Raw genomic sequence first — 27,877 nt, forward strand, 5'->3', positions numbered from 1 at the left:
AAGGTGGACATTTTGGAGGCTCCCTTGTGAAAGTTGGCCTCATTGGAACACACATGACAGAGTCACAGGAACTGGGAGAATGGAATGGAGCCTTTACAGGAAACCAAGTACAAGGTAGCTGTTGGAGTTGCTGGATTTATCGTGGATATTAGTGGCCAGTCTATCCCCAGAAATAGATACAGAAATGTTGGGGAAGGGAAAGAAAGAGTCGGAGATAGATGAGGCAAAGTTGAGGTTGTTGTGGAAATTGGAAGCAAAATCAATGAATTTTTGCAAATCCAGATTGGGCGGGGGTGGGGGGGGCGAAGTGATATCACCAATGTATTGGAGAAAGAGTTGTATGTGAGGGCCAGAATGTACCACATACCCACAAAGAGGCTGGCATAACTGGGGCCCACACGAGTGTCCATTGCTACCCCATCTGACCTGAAGAAACAGAGGAGTTTTTGAGCACGAGAACAAACTCATCCAAGCAGAGGAGGATGGGGGTGGAGATAGTTTAGGCCTTTGCTCTGGAAAGAAGCAGAGAGCCCAGAGACTGTCCTGGTGGGATGGACATACAAAGGGATTGCATTTCCACAGTAAAGAGAAGGCAGCTGGAACCCGCAAACAGGAAATTCCAGAACTGGCGTTAAGCATCTGAGGAATCACTGTATGTGGGTAAGAAAAGATGAGTTGTGTGGGGCACGAGCATGCTGAAACAATGGGTCCTGTTTGTGGATTTCCAGAAGGAGGTAGAAGCGAGCTGTGACAGCCTTGGGGGGCTATCAGTTTGGAGGCAGTGGGTGAGGGGTGGGTGGACATCGCCAAATGAAATGAAGTCAGTGACCATGGTTGATACAACAGACTGATGTGCCATGGTGAGGTCATGGTCCAGAGGAGAGAGGAGGAGGTATCTGAGTGCTGGCACTCATCCTCTTCAGGAAGGGCTCATGCCCGATACGTCGATTCTCCTGCTCCTTGGATGCTGCCTGACCTGCTGCGCTTTTCCAGCAACACATTTTCAGCTCTAATCTCCAGCATCTGCAGTCCTCACTTTCTCCTCTGCAATGTAGAGGTCATTCCACCAAATTATGACAGCACCACCCCTATTGGCAGGTTTAATAACAAAGTTGGGGTTCAATCTAAGCACACTGCATGCAGTCAGTTCAGACGGAGATAAGGTGGATTGGGTTGGGGCCAGAGAAATTGCGGCGACCGATGTTAGGTCAACAATTCTCATTGAACAGATGGAGGCAGGTAAAATGTGAGCACTTTGGTGGTAGTGACCATAATTAGTTACGTTTACAAGAGTAATGGGGGAAAGGCAATTATGATGCAATTCAGCAAGATTTAGGATGCATAGGAAGAAAACTGCAGGGATGGACACACTTGAAATGTGCAGCTCATTCAAGGAACAATTATATACTTATCAGGCAGGGAGGTAGTGTTGAGAGAAGGAGCCATGATTTACTAAAGAAGTTGAAGCTCTTGTCAAGAGGAAGAAGGCTTATGCGAGGATGAGGTGTGAACACTCAGATAGTGGGCTTGAGTGCTCTAAGTTTGCCAGAAAAGATCAAAAGAGAGGGCTAAGAAGAGCCAGAAGGGGACATGTGAGGTTGTTGGCGGAAAGGATCATGGAAAACCCCAAGGCCTTCACTAGGTATTTCAGAAATAAAAGAATGGCTAGCGTAAGATTAGGGCCAATCAAAGATAGTAGTGAGAAGTTGTGTGTGGAATCTGAGGTCATGGGAAAGCGCTTAATGAATACTTTTCATCAGTGTTCACATTGGAAAAGGGCAATGTTAGTGAGAAAGTGGAGATCCATGCTACAAGACTAGATGGGATTGAGGTTGACAAAGAGGCGGTTTTAAAAATTCTGGAGGACATAAAAAGAAATAAGACCCCTGGGCTGGATGGGATTTATCTTCGGTTGCTCTGCAAAACCAAGGAGGAGATTACATAGCCTTTGGCTTTGATCTTTATGTCGTCCTCGTCGACAGGAGTAGTGCCAGAAGACTGGGGGGGTAACAAATGTTGTTCCCTTGTTTAAGAAAGGGAATTGGGTCAACCCTGGTAATTATAGGCCAGTGAACCTTACTTTGGTTGTGGGTAAGGTGTTGGAAAGGTTAAAAGAGAGAGGATTCATAATCATCTGGAGAGGAATAATTTGATTAGAGATAGTCAACACAGTTTTGTGAAGGATAGATTGTGCCTCACTAACCTTTATTGAGTTCTTTGAGAAGGTGACCAAACAGCTGGATGAAGATAAAGCGGTTGATGTGGTGCATATGGATTTCAGTTAGGCATTTGATCAGGTTCTACACAGTAGGCTATTGCACAAAATATGAAGTTTCGGGATTGAAGGTGAATTAGCAGTTTGAATCAGAAATTGCTCGCTGAAAGAAGACAAAGTTTGTTGGTTGATAGGAAGTGTTCATCCTGGAGTTCAGTTACCAGTGGGGCCACTGCTGTTAGTCGTTTTTTTTATAAATCATCTGGATGTGGGCGTAGAAGGATGGGTCAGTAAATTTGTGGATGGCATGAAGATAGGCAGAGTTGTGGATAGTGCCGAAGGTTGATGTGGATTGCAGAGGGACGTAGATAAGCTGCAGAGTTGGGCTGAGAGATAGCAAATGGAGTTTAACGCGGAAAAATGTGAGGTAGTTCACTTCAGAAGAAATAACAGGAATGCAGAGTACTAGGCAAATTCTTGGCAGTGTAGATGAACACCGAGATCTGTGTCCGGGTGCATAAATCCCTGAAAGTTGCCAACCAGGTTGATAGGGTTGTTAAGAAGGCATATGGTGTGCTGGCGTTTATTGTTAGGGGGATTGAGGTTCGGAGCCATGAGGTCATGCTTCAGCTGTACAAATATTGCTGAAGCCGCACCTAGAATATTGCATACTGTTCTAGTCACTGTGTTATAGGAATGATGTGGAAGCTTTGGAAATGGTTCAGAGGAGATTTGCTAGGATGTTGCCTGGTATGGATGGGAGGTCTTAGGAGGAAAGTTTGAAGGAACTGAGGCTGTTTTCTTTGGAGAGAAGAAGGTTGAGAGGCGACTTAATCGAGATGTATAAGATAAATCAGAGGGTTAGATAGAGTGGACAGTGAGAGCCTTTTTCCTTGGATAGTGAAGGCTAACGAGGGGACATAGCTTTAAATTGGTGGGTGTTACATTTAGGACAAATATTAGGAGTAGTTTCTTCACTCAGTAGGGGCGTGGAATGGCCTGACTGCAACAGAAGTAGACTCGCTGATGTTAAGGGCATTTAAATGGGCATTGGACATACATATGGATAATAGTGGAATGGTGTAAGTTAGATGGGCATCAGATTATTTTCACAAGTCGGCGCAACATCAAGGGCCAAAGGACCTGTACTGCGCTGTAATGTTCTATGTTCTAAAAGGCCAGAGGAAGGGGTCCAAATGAAGGGAAAATGTTGGAACTGGGCGAAGGAATCTGTGGGACGGGGAGAGGACTCTTGCCCAAAGAAATGGGCATGGATTTGAAGACGATGGAAGAAGATGGAATACTTATCCCTCTAAATATCGCAAAGACAAAAGTGCAGGTTCTTCAGGAATAGAAAAGGAAAGATTTCTTGACAGAGATTTGCTTCCTGAACAAAAGCACTTAAACAGGTTATTCTCAAAGTTAGAAGGATCAAATCTAGAATGTTCCAGAGTCAGCAGCTCTGATGTTCTGCACTTGTGGTCATGCACTGCTGTCTCTAAAGTCTTAGAGACACAGCTTTCTCAGGAAATACAACCTTGAGATGTTCCTTCAATCACACTTGCAAAAAAAAACAAGTATCATCCTAAACCACACAAGGGTTTTCTTTTGTCTGTGATGGGAGAGATCAGATGGGCAATTTGTTCTAGGCACACCTAGCTCCAACTTCGTTAGTTCTAAACAAACTATCCTCCAACTGAGCTACATAAAACAAGAACTTACATAAGACATTCACTGTTGAAAACAGCCCCAGCAAGCCTCGAAAGTAACTTGAACAGTTAGCTCGAGACATAAAAACTAGAAATAGGCCTTTCAGCCGGCTGTGACATTCATTAGGATCATGGTTGATTTTCTATCTCATTGCCATATGCCCACTTTCTTCTCATACCCCTTGATTCCATTAAAATCTAAAACTTTATCTCTTTCTTGAATATGTTCGGTGACTTAGCCTTTGCAACTTTCCGTGATAGAGAGATCCACAGGTGCACTATTTTTGAGTAAAGAATCTTTTCCTCATCCTGAGACTCTGTCCCCTGATTCTCGGTTCCCAAATCACAGAAATTGTCTTCCCTGCATCTTGTCTGTCCAGCCTTGATAGAATTTTATATGCTTCAATCTGGTTCTCTGTCATTCCTTCTCAACTCCAGTGAATACAGGCCCTGTTGAACTAATTTCTCCTTATTGGTCATGCCAAGTATCAGCTGAGTGAACTCTCTACAATACCTCTATGGTAAATATGTTGTTTGCTTATTGTGCCCCCTGCATGGTGAGCTTTCTGCTTGCCACTGTGGTGGGACTGCATGGTGGGACGAGGTTCTTAAGTGGGTGCTAGGCTAACCAAATCCTCACCCTTCACCTTTCCATCTGATTAAATGACTCTCCACTACCAAACTTGCCACCAGGCCTGGTACAAGTTTTCATCCATTGTTTAACATATTCTTCCCAATGATTGTCTTTTGGGCTCAAAATTCTTTCTCTCACCACAGATGTGGCCCAGACCTGCATGCTTTATGTAGCACTTAGTTTTAAAATACAGTATCCAGATATCCAGTATCCACAGTACTTTACGTTCATCTTTGCTTGCTGCTGTGCATTTGGCAATCTAACCTCACCCGTTTGCCCCAATACGTTCCCACTTTGTCTTTTCAAAATGTCAAATACTGTGGAATATTTAGATCCCAACCTTGGCTTTTACATCAAAGTAATTCCTCTCTCATTGTGCCATTAATTTGCCATTTTATTATACACCCCATATATATATTCAGATAAGGCACCTTTAATTTTACTATTTTGCTACCTTTCTATGTCCGAGCATAAACCGTTTGCATTGTTTGCTTCTAGATCACTGTTGTCAACAATGATTGTTGCAGAGTAATTTCAGGCATTACACATTTGTTGTTTTTGCCTCAGCTGGCACATTGAGTGTTGCCTATGGAAATATAGTGAGTGTAAACCAATTAGAGGAATAAATTAGTGAAACATGTGTCATCGAAAACTTTGTTTAAATCAAATGTTTTTCCATGCCACGATACACGTCTGCACACTAATTGTAGGTGCAAACCTGTTTTTATCAAATGCTTTTATATAGAAGAATCAATTGTGTGCCATAGTTATATTCCCAGAAGTGCAGTGATATTGTGTTGATATTTAGTTAAAAGATGAAATAAAAACAAAACTGGAAAATTTGAATCTTTCATTCATGAACACTTGCTCTTTGGGCAAGGAAATAATCTCGAAACTGGAGCAAAGCTGCTATCTTGATTTTATTGAACTGTCCAGTCAGTAGTTTAACACTCTTTCATTGTTATTTGATTGAAATAGTTTTTAAACTATTCATTCAAAACTAGTGAAGTCTTCTGTCAGATTTCACATGAAATGTTGTAACGAAGTCCCGTTTTTTTCGAGGAATATTAGGCATAGTGGTGATTTGGTGTATGTTGTTCAATAAATTGAAGATACAGCATTTAAAGGCATCTGGATGGGTAGATGAAAAGGAGAATTTCGAAGGATATAGACTAAGTACTGCCAAACAAGACTAGATGATTTAGGGTATCTGGCCGGCATGGACAGGTTGGACCAAAGGGTTTGTTTCTGTGCTGCACATCTCTATGGCTCTATGCGTGTACTACTATTTGAAGCAATCATTTTGTTCATATGATAAAAGATCCAATTCAATTCTGCCACAAGTTGAGTCAGGTTTGACTATGATTAAATTTGAAAGAACTGACCATTTCTCCTTGTTACATATTTCTGTTGCAGAGAATGAACATAGGTTTGAGAGCATTTCTAGTAATTGCAGATAGTTTGCAACAAAAGGATGGAGAGCCTCCAATGCCAACAACAGGAGTTGTCCTTCCATCAGGAAGTACATTGCGAGTAAAGAAAATCTTCCTGAACAAAACCCTCACAGATGAAGAAGCTAAAGTGATAGGTTGGTTTATATACTTGGACATATGTTTTGTGTATGTTCGTCTTTCTTTTTGTCTGGGTGAAGACTTTTTTTGTATTTTTGTTTGAAATATGCTCCTCTGTTTCATGTGCACGCAATTGTCGTAAATGAGCTGTTGGTCTATCACTGCATGTATTTTAATTGCCCAGTTCTGAAATAATGAGCTGTAGCTTGAACAGGATTTGCTGGTCGAGATGTCTTGTATGAAGATGTAGTTAATCCCTGAAACAGTACTGCTTCTACCATATGGATTAAAGTAATTAATTGATAAGTAAACAGCACCAAAAACACAACAACAGGGCCAAGTGTCCATTGGTTACTTTAATGACCTGGGCAGAGTTGTCTGAAGGTATTCAGACTGAAATTTAAAGTGTGAGGTATTCCAATATCTAGTTAAGCATATGTTTCACTGAACTGTTGTGCTAAGACACCAATCACTTCATTCAAAATAGTCATCTCTTGTAAAACTAGTTACGAGATGAAATTGGTGGTATTGCGCCATTTGTGCTGGTGTAAGAACATTTGACCAATTACTTGTTCTGAGGAAGGGTCACCAGCACCAAAACATTAACTCCCTGATTTCTCTCGACAGATTTTGAGTTTTTCCAGCAATTTTTGCTTTTGTTTCTGATTTACAGCATCAACATTTGTTTTGGTTTTTTACTTATTTTGTTAGTTTACAATTCAAACAAGATTCCAAGATGGTGTTAATCATGGATTTCCTGTAATCAATTGTATTTGTTTATCTTGTTCATTTGCACTTCTGAACTTGAGAACAAATGTGACATACCAGTGCAAAGTGATGAGAGGTCTGCAATGACGGAAGTGCTGACCACTTTTAGGCAGGTTTCAACATCAGGCTCCAATTACCTGCACTTGTGGGTGCAAAAGATAGCATGACACTTTTGGACATAAGTGGATGATCTAACTCCAATGTCCTGGCTCTTATGGCTGTTTTTGCTGACACCAAGGAACACGTGTGGCAAGCTGCAGGGAGATGCTTGTTGAATAAATGAAATCTTTTGATGAGCAGTCACTTTTGTCCTGTAGGAAACATGGTAACCTGTGTGTAATCCACAAATAGAAATATGATAACAACCAGATAATCAGCTCTTTTTCTGATCAGGAGGAGGGTTATGAGGTTGAGTTGGGGAGATAGCCAGGCACGAGTACAAAGTGGGGACAAGAAAGGGAGAAGTATCCCTCCTTCACCATTCTTGGAGGTCTTTTCTGCTGTCAAACTCTTCCCTCCCACCCCTCTTCATTCCCTTCTGCCATGCTACTTTCCCTTCCTCCCTTTCATAGTGCAGGATGACCTTACTTAACATCAGGTTTTCAGGAACCAATTAATGGTGTAATGCTAAATAGTGGGTTTTAGCTGGTGGGCGGCACGGTGGCACAGTGGTTAGCACTGCTGCCTCACAGCACCGGAGACCCGGGTTCAATTCCCGACTCAGGCGACTGACTGTGTGGAGTTTGCACGTTCTCCTCGTGTCTGCATGGGTTTCCTCCGGGTGCTCCGGTTTCCTCCCACAGTCCAAAGTTGTGCAGGTTAGGTGAATTGGCCAGGATAAATTGCCTGTAGTGTTAGGTAAAGGGGTAAATGTAGAGGTATGGGTGGGTTGCGCTTCGGCGGGTCGGTGTGGACTTGTTAGGCCGAAGGGCCTGTTTCCACACTGTAAGTAATCTAATCTAATCTAAACTCCCTTCCAAGACTCCTTGCACTCCACTGAAGTTCCCTCAGGCCCAACGTGGGAGTTACATGGGAATGATCAGGCAACCAGCAGTGACAGTGAAAAAAAACTGCATGCATATGCAAATTGAACACAGTACATCCAGCAGAACTCGGATAATCATTAAACCATAAATTAGCCAAAATGAATTATCGTGATAATTCCTAATTCTTCATGATTACACAGCAAAACGAGCAGAACAAGGCTTCATTAGCTATAAAGTATTTTTTGACATTTGGGCAGTTATGAACAGTACTATGTAAATGCAAGTTTTTCCTTTTGTTTTGCAATCTGATGGCTACATACTGCATAAGACTCCTGTCAGTGGAGGGTTTTCCTTTCAATTTTACGAGGGCTCCTTGATACTGCACCTCGTCAGGCTGTCTTTATGTCAAAGACAGTCAATTTCACTTCACCTCTGAAATTCAGTTATTTTCCTCATATTTAGAGAATGGTTGGAATTTGGGTTAGAGCTGAGCGGTCCTGTTGGAACACAGCTTGAGGGCTGGTGAATAAGTGCCATTGATATCTTCTGTCCCTTTGAGGATATCGACCAATAAGGCAGCAATTGACCAGATTTTGCTTTTTGTGAACTACCTCAGCAATTTTTTTACATGGTGAGACATGTGCTAGTGTTGTAGCTGCATTGGAATAGCTTGACTAGAAACAAATTTTGACCTGCATATCAGTTTTCATCATTATACCTGGAACATTTCTGACTTTGCAAAAAGTTGCCCAATAAAATCTTATACGCTCAAAATGTGTTGCTGGAAAAGCGCAGCAGGTCAGGCAGCATCCAAGGAACAGGAGATTTGATGTTTCGGGCATAAGCCCTTCTTCAAGAAAACAGGAGATTGGACGTTTCGGGCATAAGCCCTTCTTCTTCAGGGCTTATGCCCGAAACGTCGAATCTCCTGTTCCTTGGATGCTGCCTGACCTGTTGCGCTTTTCCAGCAACACATTTTCAGCTCTGATCTCCAGCATCTGCAGACCTCACTTTCTCCTCCAATAAAATCTTATAATACTTTTAGCAGAGGCTTTCCATTTTCTGACATTGTTTACATCTGGCATCAATTCAAGAGGATTGCTTTGTGTGTATAGCAATGAAGTCAGCAAACCAGGTTATCAAACTGAAGCATCTTTACAGCAAACCAGCAAGCTAAAACACTGAATTATTCGCTCTTTATTGAAGTTTTCGGGCAGCAAATTAGATTTAAGATTGAAGCTAAGATTTTGTAAACAATAATTTCTGACATTTGTGGATTTTTAATCATGGAGAAATTTGATATTACATGAATACATGTATTTTAATCAACCTGTTTACATGTGTTATGACACACCTCCTGGAGCAGGTGGGCCTTGAACCTCAGGCCTTCTGAGTTAAGGACATTATCACTATGCCTCTAAAGCCCAAGTTCTACAAATATAAGGATAGCATTTCAAAGCCATTCATTATGTCAGCTGTCATGACAAAGTTAGTATGTCATTATAAACTATCTTACAGTTCCTTCAATGAAAACAAAAGAAATTTCTGGAAAATGTCAGCAGGTCAGAACAATTTTGAAGAAGGATCACTGGACCCAAAACTGCCGCTGCTGGCTGTGCATTCCACACACTCACCACTTTGTGTAAAGAACCTATCTCTGATATTTCCCCTAAACCTTTCTCCAATTGCCTTAAAATTATGCCCTGTCGTGATAGCCATCTGTGCCCTGGGAAAACATATTTGGCTATCCTCTTAAACTATGCTTCTCATCATCTTGTATACCTCTATGAAGTCACCTCTCATCTTTCTTCACTCCAATGAGAAAAGCCTTAGCTCCCTCAACCTTTCTTCATAAGACATGCCCTCCAATCCAAACAGCATCCTGGTAAATCCGCTCTGAATCCTCTCTAAAGCTTCCACATTCTACAATAAGGTAACTAGAACTGATCACCATATTCCAACTGTGGTGTAACCAGGGCTTTATAGAGCTGCAGTATAACCTCGTTGCTATTAAACTCAGTCCCCTTGCTAATGAAAGTCAACACATCATACACATTCTTAACAAACCTATCAACTTGGGTGGCAACTTTGGGGGATCTGTGGACATGTACCTCAAGATCCTCCTGTTCCTCCATACTACCAAGAATCCTGCCTTTAATCCTGTAATCTGCATTCAAATTTGACCTTCCACAATGAATCACTTTACAGTTTTCCAGGTTGAATTTCATCCGCCACTTCTCAGCCCAGCTCTGCATTCTGTCAATGTCCCATTGCAACCTATAACAGCCCTCCACACTATTCCACCAACCTTCATGTCATCGGCAAACTTACCTACCCTTCCACTTCGTCATCAAAGTTATTTATAAAAATCACAAAGAGCAGAGGTCCTGGAACAGTTCCCTGCAGAAAAGCACTAGTCACTGAGCTCCAGGCTTAATACTTCCCATCTGCTACCACCCTGTGTCTCCTATGGGCCAGCCAATTCTGTATCCAGACAACCAAATTTCCCTGTATCTAATGCCTCCTTACTTTGTGTATGAGCTTACCATGGGGAACCTTATCAAACACCTTGCTAAAATCCATATACATCCACTGCTTTACCTTCATCAATGTGTTTTGTCAGATCCTCAAAGAATTCAGTAAGGTTTGTGAGGCATAACCTGCCTCTCACAAAGCCATGCTAACTATCTCTAATCAAACTATGCTTTTGCAAATAATCATAAATCCTGTATCTCAGAATCTTCTCCAATAATTTGTCACCACCGATGTAAGACTGACTGTTCTGTAATTCCCAGGGTCATCCCTATTCCCTTTCTTGAACCAAGGAATAACATTTGCCACCCTCCAATCATCTGGTCCTACACCAGTGGACAGTGAGGACACAAAGATCATCAACAAAGGCGCAACAATCTCTTCCCTCGCTTCCTGTAGTAACCTTGGATATATCCCATTTGGCCTGGGCACTTATCTATCCTCAAATTTTTTTCAAAGTTTCCAGCACATCTTCCTCTTTGAGTGTATCAGCTGTTTCACACAATCCTCACAAATGACAAGGTCCCTCTCAGTTGTGAATACTGAAGCAAAGTATTCATTAAGCACCTCCCCTACCTCCACTGACTTCAGGCTCAAGTTCCCTCTATTATCCCTGATCAGCCCTACTCTCACTCTAGCCGTCCTCTTGTTCCTCACATAAAGGTAGAATGCCTTGGGTTTTTCCTTAATCCTACCCACCAAGGCTTTTTCATGCCCCGTTCTGGCTCTCCTAAATCTATTCTTCAGTTTGTTCCTGGCTCCCTTGTAAACCTCTAGAGCCTTGTCTGATCCTTGCTTCCTTCTTCCTCTTGACTAGATGTTCCACATCTCTTGTTATCTAAGGTTCCTTCACCCTACCATCCCTTCCTTGCCTCAGTGGGACAAACCTATCCAACATTCAGAGCAAGTGCTCCCTGAACAACCTCCACATTTGTTTTGTGCATTTCCCTGAGAATATCTGTTCCCAATTTATCCTCCTCAGTTCCTGCCTAATGGTGTTGTAATTCCCACTCCCTAAATTAAATACTTTCCCACACCGTCTGCTCCAATCCCTAACCATGAATGTAGCAAAGGTCAGGGAGTTGTGATCACTATCACTGAAATGCTCTCCCACCAAGAGAACTAACACCTGACCTGTTTCATTGCCAAGCACCAAATCCACCATGCTCTCCCCTCTAGTCAACCTATCTACATATTGAACTAGGAATCCTTCCTGGACAAACCTGATAAAATCTGCTCCATCCAATTTACACTAAGGAGGTTCCAGTCAATATTAGGAAAGTTGAAGTCACCCATGACAACAACTCTGTTGCTTTTGCACCTTTCCAAAATCTGTCTCCCAATCTGCTCCTCTGTGTCTCTGTTGCTAGTGGGATGTCTATAGAAAACCCCCATTAGAAATCAGCAAATTTATTGTATGCTGTGTGTGTCTTTAACAGAATTACTGACAAAGTTTTCATTTTTAAGCTGTGAATTTGCAGAGTACCAAAGTTGCTATTGGTGTCTGTGGAATGCAGACAGTCCGTAATTACTACTGCAAAATTCAGACCTTTATATTTTTCAAGTGTAGAAGCCAGAGTAACATATTTTTAAGTAATTTCTCATACATATAACGTTTTTAATAATTACCGATACATCCATCTTCAAAAAGTCACTTTTTTATTTTCAGTTTAAATGCTATCTGCTCTATCTGTCACTTGTAATATAGTTTCAAGCAGATTTCCTTCGAAACATTTCTCCTTTGCTTCATGCTTTTTGTTGTTAAAAATTTGAACAAAGTACTATAGTAACAGTGCTAAATCATCTTTCTCCATAGGGATGTCACTTTACTATCCACAAGTGAGAAAGGCTCTTGATTGCATTCTCAGACATTTGGACAAGGAGGTGGGAAGATCGATGAGTATGACTAATGTACAAATGTCCAACAAAGAGCCTGAAGATATGATCACGTAAGGACTGGAAACATGAACTCGTTTTTAAAGAAATTCCATAGGTTAAACATTTTTGGAAATGTGAACAGTAATAGCAACTAACATACTTTCAGTTATAGTTTTAGCATGGCCAGAAATCTTTTTGATGAAATGCTTTCATGTGGAATCATGGAATAATACAACATAGTGGAAATAGTGAGGATTGCAGATGCTGAAGAGTCAGAGTTGATAAAGTGATGCGCTGGACAAAGCAAGAGATTCGATGTTTCAGGCAGGACCCTTCATCACGACTGGGGAGCGGGAAGAGGGCTGAGAAATAAATAGGGGGAGGAGGAGGTGAGGATGGGGAAAAGATGGGTGTGATGCAGGTAGGTGGTGAATGTGACAGGTTGGTGGGAAGGTTGGAGCAGATAGGTGGGAAGGAAGATGCACAGGTAGGTCTGCTCAAGAATCAGAGGATTGGATCTGGGATGAGATGGGGAGAGGGGAGGTTTCATCAAGGTAGCTGTGGGAGTCTGTGGGTTTGAAATAAATGTCGGTGTTGAGTCGGTCGCTGGAGACAGAGGGGTCCAGGAAGGAGAGGTTGGTGTCAGAGATAGTTCAGGTGAATTTGAGGTCAGGGTGGAAGGTGTTGGTGCAGTTGATGAACTGTTTCAGCTCCTCGTGGGAGCATGAGGCATTGCCAATACAGTCATCCATGCAGCAAAGGAAAAGGTGGGAGATGGTGCCAGTGTAGCGGTGGAAGAGGGACTGTTCCATGTTCCTACAAAAAGAAAGATGAGTGGGGACCCATGCAGGTAGGAAGTGGGAAGATTCAAAGGAGAAGTTCTTAAGGGTGAGCACCACTTCCACCAATTGAGAGTGTTGGTGAAGGCGAACTGTTTTTGTTGGCAGGAGAAGAAAAAACAGGGCTTTTAGGCCTTCCTCATGGGAGATACAGGTGTAGAGAGACTGAATGAAGATGAAGTGCTGGGGGCTGGGGAATCAAAAGTCATGCAGGAGGTAGAGGGTGTAGGTGGAGTGTCAAACATATGTGGGGAGTTCCTGGACCGAGGGTGACAGGTTGGAGTCATGATAAGTGGAAATACGTTTGGTGCGGTCGGAGCAGGTGGAAACCATCAATTTGGGATGGTCAGGTTTGTGAATTTTTGGGTAAAAGATTGAACTGGGCAATGTGGGGTTGGGGACCATGGTGGTTGGAGGCTATAGGTGGGAGATCACCTGAGGTGATGAGGTTGTGGATGGTCTGGTCTTGGATGTAATGGCTTGTTTGAGGGGGCTGTAGTTGGAGATGTCAGTGAGTTGGTGTCTGGCCTCAGTGATGTAGAGGTCAGTGCTCCATATTATTACTGTGCCTCACTTGTCAGCTGGCTTGATGGTGAGGTTGGGGTTAGAACAAAGGGAATGGAGTGTTGCGTATTGCGAGTGGGGGTGGACGTTGGAGTGGGTGAGAAGGGTAGAGAGATTGAGGCAGTTAATGTCACAGTGGCAGTTGGAGCTGAAGTGGTCGAGGGAGAGGAAGAGGCCAGTATAGGGTGTCCAAGAAGATGGAGTTTGTTGGAGTAGGGAGAAAGGTGGGTGGGAGTCAAGCATGCAGGCGATGGGGAGAAAAAAAAAAGAGTTCAACATTGCATGTGCAGAATTCATTGACATGGGGACTAGAGGAATGAAGCTAAGTCCTTCGCTGAGGACAGATGTTTGCCCTCAGTGAGGAGGAGGTATGAGGAGGTGGTAAATACCCAGCAGACTTGGGGCTGGGGTCGGGTGTTGAGCTGGAGTGGGATGGAGACTGTCACTGGAGTGGGAATGCATGGGAGCGGTCTTGTAATCGGTGGTGACATCAGCAATCACGCGACCGGCAGTGTCCATGGATGCATCATGGATGATGGCATCAACAGAAGTGATGGCGTTGGTGGCAGGGGTGGACTTGACACCGGCAGCAGGGATGGACTGAATGTTGGTGACGGCAGCGGAGGCGGAATTGACACCGGCGGTGGCAGCAGGGGTGGGATTGGCGGTGGTGGCAACAATGTCAATTTGACATTGGCGGCGGCCACAAGAGTGGCATGATCTGCACTGACCACTGGAGTGGCATCATTGACTGTGGCCGTAGTGGCAGCTGAAGCAGCTGCATGGTTAATGGTGTCCAATGGATTCTGGAGTAGTTGAGGAGGTCCGGGTTTGGAGATAAGTGCGAACGAGTTTAGCTTATTTATGTTCCTTGATGTCTGATAAGCTTGAGGAAAAAGCATTGGTTGTGGGTGAAGAATAGTAGAGGTCTGTTGCAGGTCTCGGAGAGGCAGGCCCTGAGCTGGGGCAGGGCTGACTGTAAAGAGACTGCTTTGATGTTGGAAAGCTCAGTCAAGAGTGATTCGGAGTTTTTCTATGACATCATGTAGTGGGTGTTATGCTACACACATTGTCACTGGCAATTTTCAAACCCATTTTTGACCATCTTTAAGATTATCACTTTGTCCAATATCAGTTTTCCTGCAGTCTTGTCACTGGGCGGTGTTCCTGCAGCCCATGGTATAGGCAACTACCTTCGCAGAAGTGAGATAGCTGATCTGTTCCTCCCTGGGGGTGGGGAGGGTTGTCACAATCTGGTATTACCAGGGCATTATACTTCCTTTCAGTCTGCAAAGCCACATTCACTACTCAGGTTTTCTGTCCGTTTGTTAACTTTATATCACCTTGACAGTGTGCCTTTAACTCCATGTACTTGAATTTTGTCAACAACTTTCTTATGTGGTACTTAATTAAAAGCCTGTTGAAAGTCTATTTCATCAACTAATTCAATCCAAGAAGAGCCAAACACACAGTTTTCTTTTAACAATCCATGATAACTTTGAGTTATTTTCCATGTTCACTGAAGGGTCTAATGCAGATTGGTTTTTGTTTGCAGCCAGGTGTATAAGTTGAGGCAATTTGATATGATCAAGAATGCCTTTTGCATCAGTGTGTGCAGAATCAGGTTTTTAGATTGTATCTAATTTGTTTGAGTTGATTGTTCTTCCATGCTTCTATGAAAGAAGGCTAATCATAAAGCATTCTGTTGCCTTCAAAGCTTCCATGTCTGTCTTCAGTTAGGAAACCTTCAGCAATGTATTTATTCTAGGCCACTGAAATTCCCAATATCCTTTGCTGTCTTAAGCTGTATGTTTGATTTGCTTCTATTTAATGAAGAATTATAGCGTGGCTTAGTGAATGCTTCCACCTTTGTTTCAGTTCAGCTGGAGTTGAACTGTTGGCTCTAAGTTCTTTGAGGAATATCTGCTAAATAAAATTTAAGTCTTTAATTTTTAACCTGTTGCAGTCATAAGCTGAGTTGTATTGTAAGTAAGTTACATTGTGTTCAGTTGTGAACTGCAAATGTCATGTAAATGTATTGTAAGTATTTATGATTATAGGCTACTGCAGATGAAATTTGCCATCATAACACAAAAGCTTCACTTATGTGGCAATATAAGGCTGGGATTGTTTCCTTACAGAGCAGAAGGAGGTGCTGGAGATTAGAGTCAAGATTAGAGTAGTGCTGGAAAAGCACAGTAGGTCAGGCAACATCCGAGGAGCAGGAAAATCGACGTTTCAGGTTAAAGCCCTTCATCAGGCTTTTATATTGTACCTAATTTGTTCGAGTTCATGATTTTATGAAAGAAGACTGAGCATAAAGCATTCTGTGATGAAGGGCTTTTGCCCGAAACATCGATTTTCCTGCTCCTCGGATGCTGCCTGACCTGCTATTCTTCTTCAGCACTACTCTAATCTTGACATTGTTTCCTTATGGCAGATAGGTTCAGGAGAAATTTGATGGAGGTATTCAAAAGATTTTAAAAAATAGATAGGAGGAACTGTTGCCACAAGGAACATGACCAGAGGAAATAGAATAAAGATAATTGGCACAAAAAATGTCCAGGGTGGGTGGAATGAGCAGTTGTTTTATGGCCTGGACTGTATACCCTGTACGTGTGATAGCAATAGACGGAGCAAACTTTCAAAAGGCAGTTAAATATTCCAGTGTAAAGCCAGGTGAGCATATCTTACTATTAGCAGACCAATATATGAAAAAAAATAATTTCAGCAACTTCCTTTGAAAATCAGAAAAGAATGACGAAGAAAAGTGAGGGTGGAAGTGGTGTATGAGAGAAAGTTAGCAAGAATTTCATTGAATCCCTAGTGTGGAAACAGGCCAGTCAACCTAACAAGTCCACAAGCATCCCACCCAGACTCATCCCTCTACTCTATTTCTGTAACCCTGCATTTCCCATGGCTAATCCATCTAACCTACACATCATTGGACTGTGGGGGGAAACCAGAACACCCAGTAGATGGGCGGCACGGTGGCACAGTGGTTAGCACTGCTGTCTCACAGCACCTGAGACCCGGGTTCAATTCCCGACTCAGGCGACTGACTGTGTGGAGTTTGCACGTTCTCCCCGTGTCTGCGTGGGTTTCCTCCGGGTGCTCCGGTTTCCTCCCACAGTCCAAAGATGTGCGGGTTAGGTGAACAAGCTCAGCCAAGCAAAGGAAGGTGGTGGTGAATGGAGGACTACGTAGGCCTCTCTTCATGGAAAAAGCAGACTGTCTTCAGACTGTCCTGGTGGGAAATGGACATATTGAAGGATTACACATCCATGGTGAAGTGAAGTGGAGGTGGCTGAAAGTTGTGGACCCAACATAAAACATCAGAATAATGACAACTGAGCAACATATAAAAATATAGCTAAGACAGGAAGAAATAAGACCATTGAAGTAGGAATTTGCTGAAAAGATAGGTCTGCTCAGGCATCTGCTAGTGCATTTTGGAAAGGAGGTAGAAGCAGGCTGTGCGAAATTGAGAGACTGCAGGGAAGAGGCTGCGGAGGGGAGCTCTCCAGGGGAGATCAGTGACAGTCCTTGAAATAATACTGGATGCTGAAACAAAAATGCAAATTACTGGAGAAACACAGCAGGTCTAGCAACATCTGTGGAGAAAAAGCAGAGTGAATGTTTTAGGTGCAGTGACTCAGTTTTAGACCTGTTGAGTTTCTCCAGCAATTTCTGTTTTTGTTTCAGGTTTCCAGCATCTGTGGTATTTGTTGTTGTGGATGCTTGTTTCCCCTCGTGGAAGAGACAGGAAGTGGAGGAAAAATTTTCAAAATAAGGCCTCTCTCATTTAAGATGGTGGTGAGGACATAGCTTTGCTCTAAGGGAGAGGCGGTGGCCTAATGTTGTTAATCTTTAGACTATTAATCCAGGCGCCCAAGCAGTTCGAGTCCCACAATGGCAGATGGTACAATTTGAATTAAATACACATCTGGAATTGAAAGTCTAATGATGACCATGAAACTATTGTCGATTTGATGCGGCAGAAGCCCATCTGCTTCATTAATGTCTTTGAGGGAAGGAAACTGCATCCTTACATCGTCGGGCTTACATGTGACTCCAGACCCTCAGCACTGTGGTTGACTTTCAACTGCTCTCTGAGCAATTAGAGATGGCTGGTAAATGATGGACTAACCAGCAACACCCACATCCCATGAATGAATGAATACAAAAAGAGGTTTGTGAATCTCTGGAGCTTTTCATTGAATATTTTTAAGCCATGATGTTGAGGTGCCAGTGTTGAATTGGAGTAGGGGCTCAGCTCTAAAGCTTATGATTTCAAATAAACCTGCTGAACTATAACCTGGTGTCGTGTGACTTCTGGATACTTTCAAGGCAGTGATAGCTTCCTGATTAACAAAGCGGTTAAGGGTATGGGTGTAGGCAGAAAAGTGGATTTGAGCCCACAATCAGATTAGGCGTGATTTTGTCAATGTTGGCGCAGTCGCAAGACACTGAATGTGTTAACACTGCTAATTTCTCTGTTTGTATGTTTAATGTGTTTATTATTTTCATGTTTTTAATAGGGGTGAACGAAAACCTAAGATTGATCTCTTCCGGACGTGTGTGGCTGCTATTCCTAGGTTGATTCCTGATGGCATGAGTAGGGCAGAACTTGTTGAACTCTTGGCAAGGTGATGCACTTACTTTATTAGAAAAAAATTACTGATAATGCATGTTAGATTTTACGTGCTGAATTGCACAGCAATTGAATCTTAAGATTTCTTTAGAATAGCAAGGTGTGAGGGACAAAAACAGAAATCCCAGGTCATTCAAAAAAAAGCAAGGTTTGAACCAACGTTTTTACTCGCAGAGAATGAGTTGCCTACGAATGCATGTTGCTAAATAACAAGCAGAAATAAGTCACATTATGAGCTTGCCTGATCAGATGATTATTCACTGTGTATTGTTCAAACTTGCAAATGCCCAAACACTTTCAGACCCGAGAATTGTCTTCTGTACCTCCAATTACACTGTTAATAAACAAGTGAAGTAAGTCATGTATGTTGCCACTATTTAGTGATTGTGCTCATAGTATTTTCCATTAACAAAATGCTGTTGTTGGTCCAAACAGACATATGTTTATCCTAAATTGTACAATGTTGTGTATTAATTTCACTGCTAGAGGAATATCAGGCACATGGACTGTGTTTCCCAATGATTTAGGCAAAAGTGAGGACTGCAGATGCTGGAGATTAGAGACAAGAGTGTGGTGCTGGAAAAGCACAGCAGATCAGGCAGCATCTGAGGAGCAGGAAAATCAACCTTTGGGGCAAAAGCCCTTCATCAGGAATGGTTTTTTTGCCTGAAATGTCAATTTTCCTGTTCTTCAGCTGCTGCCTGACCTGCTGTGCTTTTCCAGCACCACACTCTTAACTCTTAACTCTTCCCAATGATTAGCTGATTGATTTGATTTAATCAGTAGGTTCCTTTTTATTTGTTCATAATGAACACCAAAAAATAAAACAATAAGTTTACTCTTAGATATGATTCTAAGATTGGGCAGGACTTGCTAAACTATCTTGAAAATGCAAATAGCTACACTAGGAGAAAGTGAGGACTGCAGATGCTGGAGATCAGAGTGGAAGAGTGTGGTGCTGGAAAAGCACAGCCAGTCAGGCAGCATCCGAAAGCATTTTGAGCATAAGCTCTTCATCAGAAGTGAGGGGTTGCCCCGAGAGAGCTGGGAGATAAATGGGAGGGGGGAGGGCACTGCTGGGGGGAAGGTAGCTGAGGATGTGATAGGTAGATGAAGATTGGGGTGAAGGTGATAGGTCGAGAGGAGGCTGGAGCAGATAGGTGGGAAGGAAAATGGACAGGTCAAGAGGATGGTGCCAAGTTGGAAGGCTGAATATAGGATAAGTTGAGGGGAGGGGAAATGAGGAAACTGGTGAAATCCACATTGATTCAGTGTGGTTGGAGGGTCCCGAGGTGGAAGACTCTTCCTCCTGGCGTCAGATGGTAAGGGTTTGGCACTGGAGGCAACCCAGGACCTGCATCTCCTTGGTGAAGTGAGAGGGGGAGTTAAACTGTTTGGCCACAGGTTGTATCGTGTGTGTGTGTCCCGGAGATGTTCTCTGAAACATTCCGGAAGTAGGCGTCCTGTCTCCCCAGTGTAGTTGCAGTACAGTCTGTTTGAAGGTGCAGGTAAAGCTCTGTGGAAGGTTCCTTTGGCATCTTGGACAGAGGTAAGGGGGGAGGTATGGGTGCAGGTTTTGCAGTTTTTGCATGGCAGAGGAAGGTGCAGGGAGGAGATGGTGGGTTGGTGGAGGAGCGTGGATCTGACAAGGGGATTGCAGAGGGAATGGTCTTTACGGAACGCCGATAGGGGTGGGGAGGGAAATATATCCCTAATGGGGTGGGGTCTGTTTGTAGGTGATGGAAATGCCAGAAAATAATGCAATGTATCCGGAGGTTGGTGGGTGGATGGTGAGGACCAGGGGAATTCTGTCCTTGTTATGGTTGGAGGGCTGGAGTTCAAGGGCGGAGGTGCAAGAAGTGGATAAGGTGCGCTGCAGGGGGTCATCGATCACGTGGGAGGGAAATTGTGATCCTTGAAAGAGGAGGCCATCTGGTATGTTATGTTGGAATTAGTCCTCCTGGGAACCAATGCGGCGGAGGCTGAGAAATTGGGAATAAGGGGTAACGTAGTTACAGGAGGCAGAATGGGAGGAGGTCTCATCCAGGGAGCTGTAGGAGTTGGTGGGTTTGTAGTAGTGTTGAGTTGGTCACCGGAAATAGAGGTAGTGAGGTCCAGGAAGGGAAGGGAGGTGTCCGAGATGGTCCAGGTGGACTTAAGGTTGGGAGGTGGAATATGTTAGTGAAGTTGATGAACTGTTCAACCTCCTCGTAAGAGCATGAGGTGGCGACGATACAGTCATCGATGTAGCAGAAGAAAATGTGGGGAATGGTGTGATGCAACTGCGGCACCATTGCTATACTATATACACAATAGCTACACTAACAAACCATTTAAGATCAGTTGAGCTCATACTACCTGAGCTCATACTATGGCTACTTTACATTTTGCTGCTAGTGACCTATGTTCGTAAGCAGGGACCCATTCGCTGTATATAAAAGGTAAAGGGTGTAGGTTTGCTCACTGAGCTGTAGGTTTGATATCCAGATGTTTCATTACCTGGCACGATAACATCATCAGTGGCGACCTCCAAGTGAAGCAAAGCTGTTGTCTCCTGCTTTCTATTTATATCTTTCTCCTGGATGGGGTTCCTGGGGTTTGTGGTGATGTTATTTCCTGTTCGTTTTTGGAGGGGTTGATAGATGGCATCGAGATCTAGTGTTGGTTTATGGCGTTGTGGTTGGAGTGCCAGGCCTCTAGGAATTCTCTGGCATGTCTTTACTTAGTCTGTCCCAGGATAGATGTGTTGTCCCAGTCGAAATGGTTTTTTTTTTCATCCGTGTGTAGGGCTACGAGGGAGAGAGGGTCGTGTCTTTTTGTGGCTAGCTGGTATTCGTGTATCCTGGTGGCTAACTTTCTTCGTGTTTGTCCTACGTAGTATTTGTGGCAGTCCTTGCATGGAATTTTGTAGACGACATTGTTTTGACCATGGCTTGTACTGGGTCTTTTAAGTTTGTTAGTTTTTGTTTTGACAGTGTTGGTGGGTTTGTGGGTTTGTGTGCTACTAGGATTCAGAGGGGTCTCAGTAGTCTGGCTGTCATTTCTGAAACTTCTTTGATGTATGGTAAGGTGGTTAGGGTTTCTGGCTGTGCTTGGTCTGCTTGTTCTGGTTTGTTCTTAAGGAATCCGTGCACTGTATTTTTTTGAGTATCCGTTCTTCTTTCGACTGTGACGTCCAGGAATGTGAGTGGACCTGTGCCTCACCACCCACTTCACCTTCAACAACATAATCTACAAACAAACCAACGGCACACTCATGGGATCTTGGCTATCAGGATTCATAGCAGACGCGGCAATGCAAAGACTAGAACAAACAGCCCTACCAACCATCAAACCAAAAATCTGGGTCCGCGACGTAGATGACACATTTAACATCAACAACACCCTCACAGGCATAAAGTTCACCAAGGAGGAAGAAACCAACAATAAACTCACATTCCTGGACGTCACAGTCGAAAGAAAGGACAACGGAGAACTACAAACCTGCATATACAGAAAACCGACAAACACTGACCAAATACTTAACTACACCAGCAACCATCCCAACACACACAGACGAAGCTGTATCAGAACGCTATTGCAATGAGTCACCACACACTGCAGCACAGATGAACTTCGGAAAACAGAGGAGAGCCACCTATACAACGTATTCAAGAAGAACGGATACTCAAAAAATACCGTGCGCAGATTCCTGAAGAACAAACCATGACAAGCAGACCAAACACAGCCAGAAACCCTAACCACCTTACCATACATCAAAGAAGTTTCAGAAATAACAGCCAGACTACTAAGGCCCCTCTGAATCCTAGTAGCACACAAACCCACCAATACTCTCAAACAAAAAATAACAAACTTAAAAGACCCAGTACAACCCATGGACAAAACCAACGTCCTCTACAAAATTCCATGCAAGGACTGCCACAAACACTACGTAGGAGAAACAGGAAGAAAGTTAGCTACCAGGATACACGAACACCAGCTAGCCACAAAAAGACACAACCTTCTCTCCCTCATAGCCCTACACATGGATGAAAAAAATCCCCATCTCGACTGGGACAACACATCTATCCTGGGACAGGCTAAGCAAAGACATGCCAGAGAATTCTTAGAGGCCTGGCACTCCAACCATAACGCCATAAACCAACACTAGATCTAAATGCCATCTATCAACCCCTCAGAAAACGAACAGGAAATGACATCACCACAAACCCCAGGAACCCCATCCAGGAGAAAGATATAAATAGAAAGCAGGAGACAACAGCTTCGCCTCACTTGGAGGTCGCCACTGATGATGTTACCTAGCCAGGTAACAAAACATCTGGATATCAAACCTACAGCTCAGCGAGCAAACCTGCACCCTAAACCTCAACCTGAGCTACAAATTTTGTATAAAAGGTATGGACTCAAGCGTTGCACCATAACCTGGATTGCGCAGGAGTTTGGGGAGCCTGTAGTCCCAGTGCTGTGTTTACATGGCAATGCTTGGTCAGAGTTGATTCGCGCTGATAATGTGTTGCTGGAAAAGCGCAGCAGGTCAGGCAGCATCCAAGGAGCAGGAGAATCGACATTTCGGGCATGAGCCCTTCTTCAGGAATCTTTTGATTCGGCAATCAATAGGCTCCCATTTGTTTATATTGTGATCATTAGAAAATTGACAATTTTGTATTTATCCAGATGAGCGCAAGAAAAAAATATTTAGCAATAATGAACTCCTGTGCTGCCAGGACACCTTTGTAAAATTGCTGTTCTTGAAATTGAGAGCAGAACTTTATTTTCAAAGAAGGAAACGACTTAATGTTGGAAAATGACTTCCTGCATAAGCCTTAGACAAAAAGTTGATGAGTTGAAGCATTAACTCCGTTTCCTTCTCCACAAATGCTTTTGGATTTTCCTTTGTTTTAATTTACGACTGTTAATAACGTATGGCTTTATAGCTCAGGAGAGGAATATATAATGAATTTGTATTTGTAGTAATTAGACATAATATTTACTTTGCTTTACAGACTCACTATTCACATGGATGAAGAGCTTCGTGGTTTGGCATTCACTACTCTCCAAGCTTTGATGGTTGACTTTCCAGACTGGAGGGAGGATGTTTTGTCAGGGTTTGTGTCATTCATTGTCAGAGAAGTGAACGATGTGCATCCAACACTTCTAGATAACTCTGTCAAGATGTTAGTCCAATTAATAAACCATTGGAAACAAGCAGTTCAGTCTCAAATGAAAGGTCATGATTTCCAGGTAATGATGAAATTTACATTGAGCTTGCACTACTTTATTACACAGTTCAGCCACTAATTTGTTTTGTGACCTAACATTTCCTATTTGGTAACTGATTTACAATCCACAGCGTGGAGTTCCAAATGGAGCTGCCCACACACTACCAGTGGAACGGAGCCCTTATTCATCAGTCTTCCATGCAGCAGAAGGTTTTGCCTTAGTGGTTCTCTGCAGCTGTCGGCCAGCCACCAGGAGGCTTGCTGTCAACATTCTAAGAGAGATTAGAACTTTGTTTACAGCTTTGGGTGTTTCAAAGGTCAGTGCTACCTATAGATTTCTGTAGATTATTAACAGTTGTAATGCAGACTAATTTTTGTTACTATTTATTGCTCAGTGTTAACTGTTTCAAAGAAAAAATTGATCTGTATTTCCAATATCAGGAACATTTGATTATGAAGATTATTTTGACCAGCAGCATTTATAACATAGATCATCCGTGGATTGTTATTTCAGAAATTGTTTAACTGAAAATACTTGTGTTGTTACTTGGGATCGTAGCTTAGTATTGTATTCAGTTAGAACTATAGAAGTTTGCAAATCAAAATGGCATAAAAATATGTGTCCCAACCTGTTTGTCCAAAGCTAAATCGATTGGTCTGGCCATACTACTGTCTTCCTTTACTTCAAATATTTACTCATCTGTTCCTCGGTACAAGATCATACAAAATAGGAGCAGGGTATACCATTTGGTTCCTCAAACTTACACTACCATTTACTAAGGTCAGGGGTAACTAAGCTATACTTAATTGCTTGCTCTCCATAACCCTTGACTCCAATGTAGACCAGAAATCTGTCCAATGTGGCCTTGAGCATATTCAAAATGTATTTAGTTACAAATCACACAATGCGAGGTTGTGATCCAACTGTTTTATTTTGGAAGTACTGGCTTTCGGAGCGCTTCTCTTTCAGATAGCTGTGGAGCAGGATCTTAAGACGCAGAGTTTGTAGCAAAAGATCTCTTGAGTTATGCGACTGTAATGTATCAAACAAACCTAGATTGTTACATTTTAAAATGAGTTACACTTTTCGGTTCATTGATATGTAAACCCCAGAACTTCTTTCCAGTCACATTCTTGAAGTAACTTAAGGTTTTCTTTTTAAAAAAAAAAGGTGACATCTCAGTTCAGACAATGCATTAAAAGTGTGAGGTGAGAGTCTGTCTCTATCCCAATCTTGAGTCAGACTGGTTCTATTTCCAAAATAGGAATTTATAAAATGTCACATGGACTGACTGCTTGCACTGATGGCTTTTCGAAAAAAATAGAATGTATTTGCAATTACAATTCTGCAAATGCGAATTCACGACATAGATTTGTGTGTGTGTGTGTGCGCGCGCTCTCTCTCCTTCATATGCAGACACACCACCACATAGATTTGTGTGTGTGTAATTTGCATTTGCAGAATTGTAATTGCAAATACATTCTATTTTTTTCGAAAAGCCGTCAGTGCAAGCAGTCAGTCCATGTGACATTTTATAAATTCCTACTTTGGAAACAGAACAGTCTGACTCAAGATTGGGATACAGACAGACTCTCACCTCACACTTTTAATGCATTGTCTGAGCTGAGATGACACCTTTTTTTTAATAAAACCTTAAGTTACCATGAGAATGTGACTGGAAAGTAGTTCTAGGATTTACATATCAATGAACTGAAACGTGCAACCCATTCTAAAAGATGAAAAACTTAAGAAGAATCTAGATTTGTTTGATATTTCATTCCAGTTGCATGACACTGAGATCTTTTGCTACAAATCTGTGTCTTATGATCCTATCCCATTAGCTACCTGACGAAGGAGCAGTACTCTGAAAGCTAATACTTCCAAATAAACCTGTTGGGCTACAACCTGGTGGTGTATGGTTTTAACTTCGTCCATCCCAGTCTAACGCCGGCACGTCCTCATCAAAATGAATTGACTGCATTTCAAATAAAAGCAGTGGTTTCTTCAGCAATCATTCCTTGGGCAAAAGTGTCTCCCCTTCCCAAAATGTGACCGATAAAAGTGTTTTCCTAATCCTTTTTCTCACGAAGGAGCATTTCTAATAAACCTTCTAAATAGTTTTCACTCTTCATTCTATAAAAACTTCTCAGTCTCACCACTTTCAGCAGTCTAAAAAACATAGCTGACTGATGTGAGTTTGAATGAATAGTATGATGGTTCTGCATTAAGGGTGAGCAAGTATAATGCAGAGGATAGGATTCAAAATATCAGATAAAACAGACATAAATTGAACTTCAGATCCCAGTTCTCAAATATTCTTTTTCTCATCAGGTCAAAGGCTGACTAGTAAAATTTGGACAGTGGAGAATTATACCATCATTGTCCACGGTCATTAAGATGAGGCTTCCATGTTAAGGAAAATGAATTAGTGATTTTATTGACTGTATCTTCAAGATGTATGTGAAAAGTGTTTTGTTGCCACAATCCGGTGCCATTTTGAGCTATAAAATAATAGAGACATGGATAGAGTCAGAGACTCTTCCCCAGGGCAGGATTGACTGGCACGAGAGGTCATAGTTTTAAGATCTGTCAGTGTTCTTGACGCAGAGTGTTGCGAATGCATGGAATACGTTGCCAGCGGTGATGGTGGTAGCAGAGTCATTCAGGACATTTAAGTGACTTCCAGACATGCATGTGGACAGCAGTGAATTGAGGGGTGAATAGGTTAGGTTATTTTATTTTAGATTAGGAGTGATCCATGACACAACATAGAGGGCCAAACAGCCTGTTTTGTGCTTTGCTTTCTATGTTCTATAAAAAGAATAAAATGAAATTAACTCTTATTTAAGTAATCTTCTGTTCAAATTGGGTCATAAGACTTCTGCAAGGTCTCCGGAAGGTATTCCGGTCATCAAGAAGTCCCGCTCTGGGAAGGGCAATGATGACACTGGTGCCCCAGGAGATCCTGGCTCTGCTGCCTTCCAACTCTGTCCAGAGTCCAGGTCTACTACCACCAGAAGAACCTGCTTCAGGTACCGCTGTCGCTGGCAGAAGTCCCAATCTATACTGCTGATGCTGCAGTCACTGCCCTGCCTCCATCCAGCTATGAAGATGAAGGAAGAAAAGAAAATAAAAGTATATAAAAGGATGTCGCTGGCCTGGAGCAGAAGGGCTCTGACTAGCTCAAACACTACCTACTGTGCCACCATCAACCTGATCCTCATTATTCCATGTTGTTTTTAAGACCATAAGGCAGTGGAGCAGAAATTAGGTCATTCAGCCCGTTGAGTCTTCTCTGCCATTCAATCATGGCTGATAAGTTTCTCAACCCCATTCTCCCGCTTTCTCTCCAGGTAACCCTTTAGCCCTTTGATACTGAACAATCTATCTATCTTAGTCTTAAATATACTCAATGACCTGGCCTCCACAGCCTTCTGTGACAGTGAATTCCATAGATTCACCACTCTCTAGCTGAAAATGTTTCTCCTTATCTCTGTGCGAAAAGGTCTTCCCTTTACTCTAAGGCTATGCCCTCAGGTTCTAGTCTCTCGTACCAATGGAAACGTCTTCCCAACATCTACTCTGTCCAGGCCATTCAGTATTCTGTATGTTTCAATTAGATCCTCCCCTTCATCCTTCTAAACATCCTCAAATGTTCCTCATAGGTTAAGCTTTTCATTCCTGTGCCCATTCTCATGAACCTCCTTTGAACATGCTCCAAGGCCAGTACATTTTTCCAGATATGAAGCCCAAAGCTGCACACAATACTCCAAATCTGGTCTGACCAAAGCATTATATAGCCTCAGAAGTACATCCCTGCTTTTATATTCAAGTCGTCTCAAAAGTAAATGCCATCATTGCATTTGCCTTCCTAATTACTGAGTCAACCTACAAGTTTATTTTGAGAGAATCCTGGACTAGAACTCCCAGGTCTCATTGCACTTCAAACTTCTACCTTTCTCCCCATTTAGAAAATAGTCTGTGCCCCTATTCTTCCTACCAAAGTGCATGACCTGACACTTTCCCACATTGTACTCCATCTGCCACATTATTGCCCACTCTCCTAAACTGTCAAATCCTTCTGTAACTTGCCAGCCTCCTCAATGCTACCTGTCCACTTACCTATCTTTATGTTGTCTGCAAATGTAGCTAGATTGCCCTCTGTTCCTTCATCTAGATTACGAATGTCTGAAGTGAAAAGTTGTGGTCCCAACACTGAGCTTTTCGGAACACCACTTGTCAACGGCTGCCATCCTGAGAAGGACCTTTTTATCCCCACTCTCTGCTTTCTGTCAGACAGCCAAGCT

At 42.6% G+C, this 27,877-nt stretch overlaps 1 protein-coding gene across 8 annotated transcripts in view; it reads left to right on the forward strand.

The window, feature by feature from the left end:
- The window catches only part of fryl (furry homolog, like), a 462,166-nt gene that overhangs the window by 237,380 nt on the left and 196,909 nt on the right, over positions 1-27,877 (forward strand). For all 8 annotated transcript variants that reach the window (XM_060824340.1, XM_060824357.1, XM_060824348.1 and 5 more), the window contains 5 exons: positions 5,975-6,146; positions 12,232-12,364; positions 18,238-18,345; positions 23,354-23,591; positions 23,701-23,886. In XM_060824340.1, coding sequence (XP_060680323.1) covers positions 5,975-6,146; positions 12,232-12,364; positions 18,238-18,345; positions 23,354-23,591; positions 23,701-23,886 — 837 coding nt within the window. The remainder of the gene's footprint in view (positions 1-5,974; positions 6,147-12,231; positions 12,365-18,237; positions 18,346-23,353; positions 23,592-23,700; positions 23,887-27,877) is intronic.

This window comes from Hemiscyllium ocellatum, chromosome 1 (genome assembly GCF_020745735.1).
Source record: "Hemiscyllium ocellatum isolate sHemOce1 chromosome 1, sHemOce1.pat.X.cur, whole genome shotgun sequence".
Taxonomy (NCBI): Eukaryota; Metazoa; Chordata; class Chondrichthyes; order Orectolobiformes; family Hemiscylliidae; genus Hemiscyllium; species Hemiscyllium ocellatum.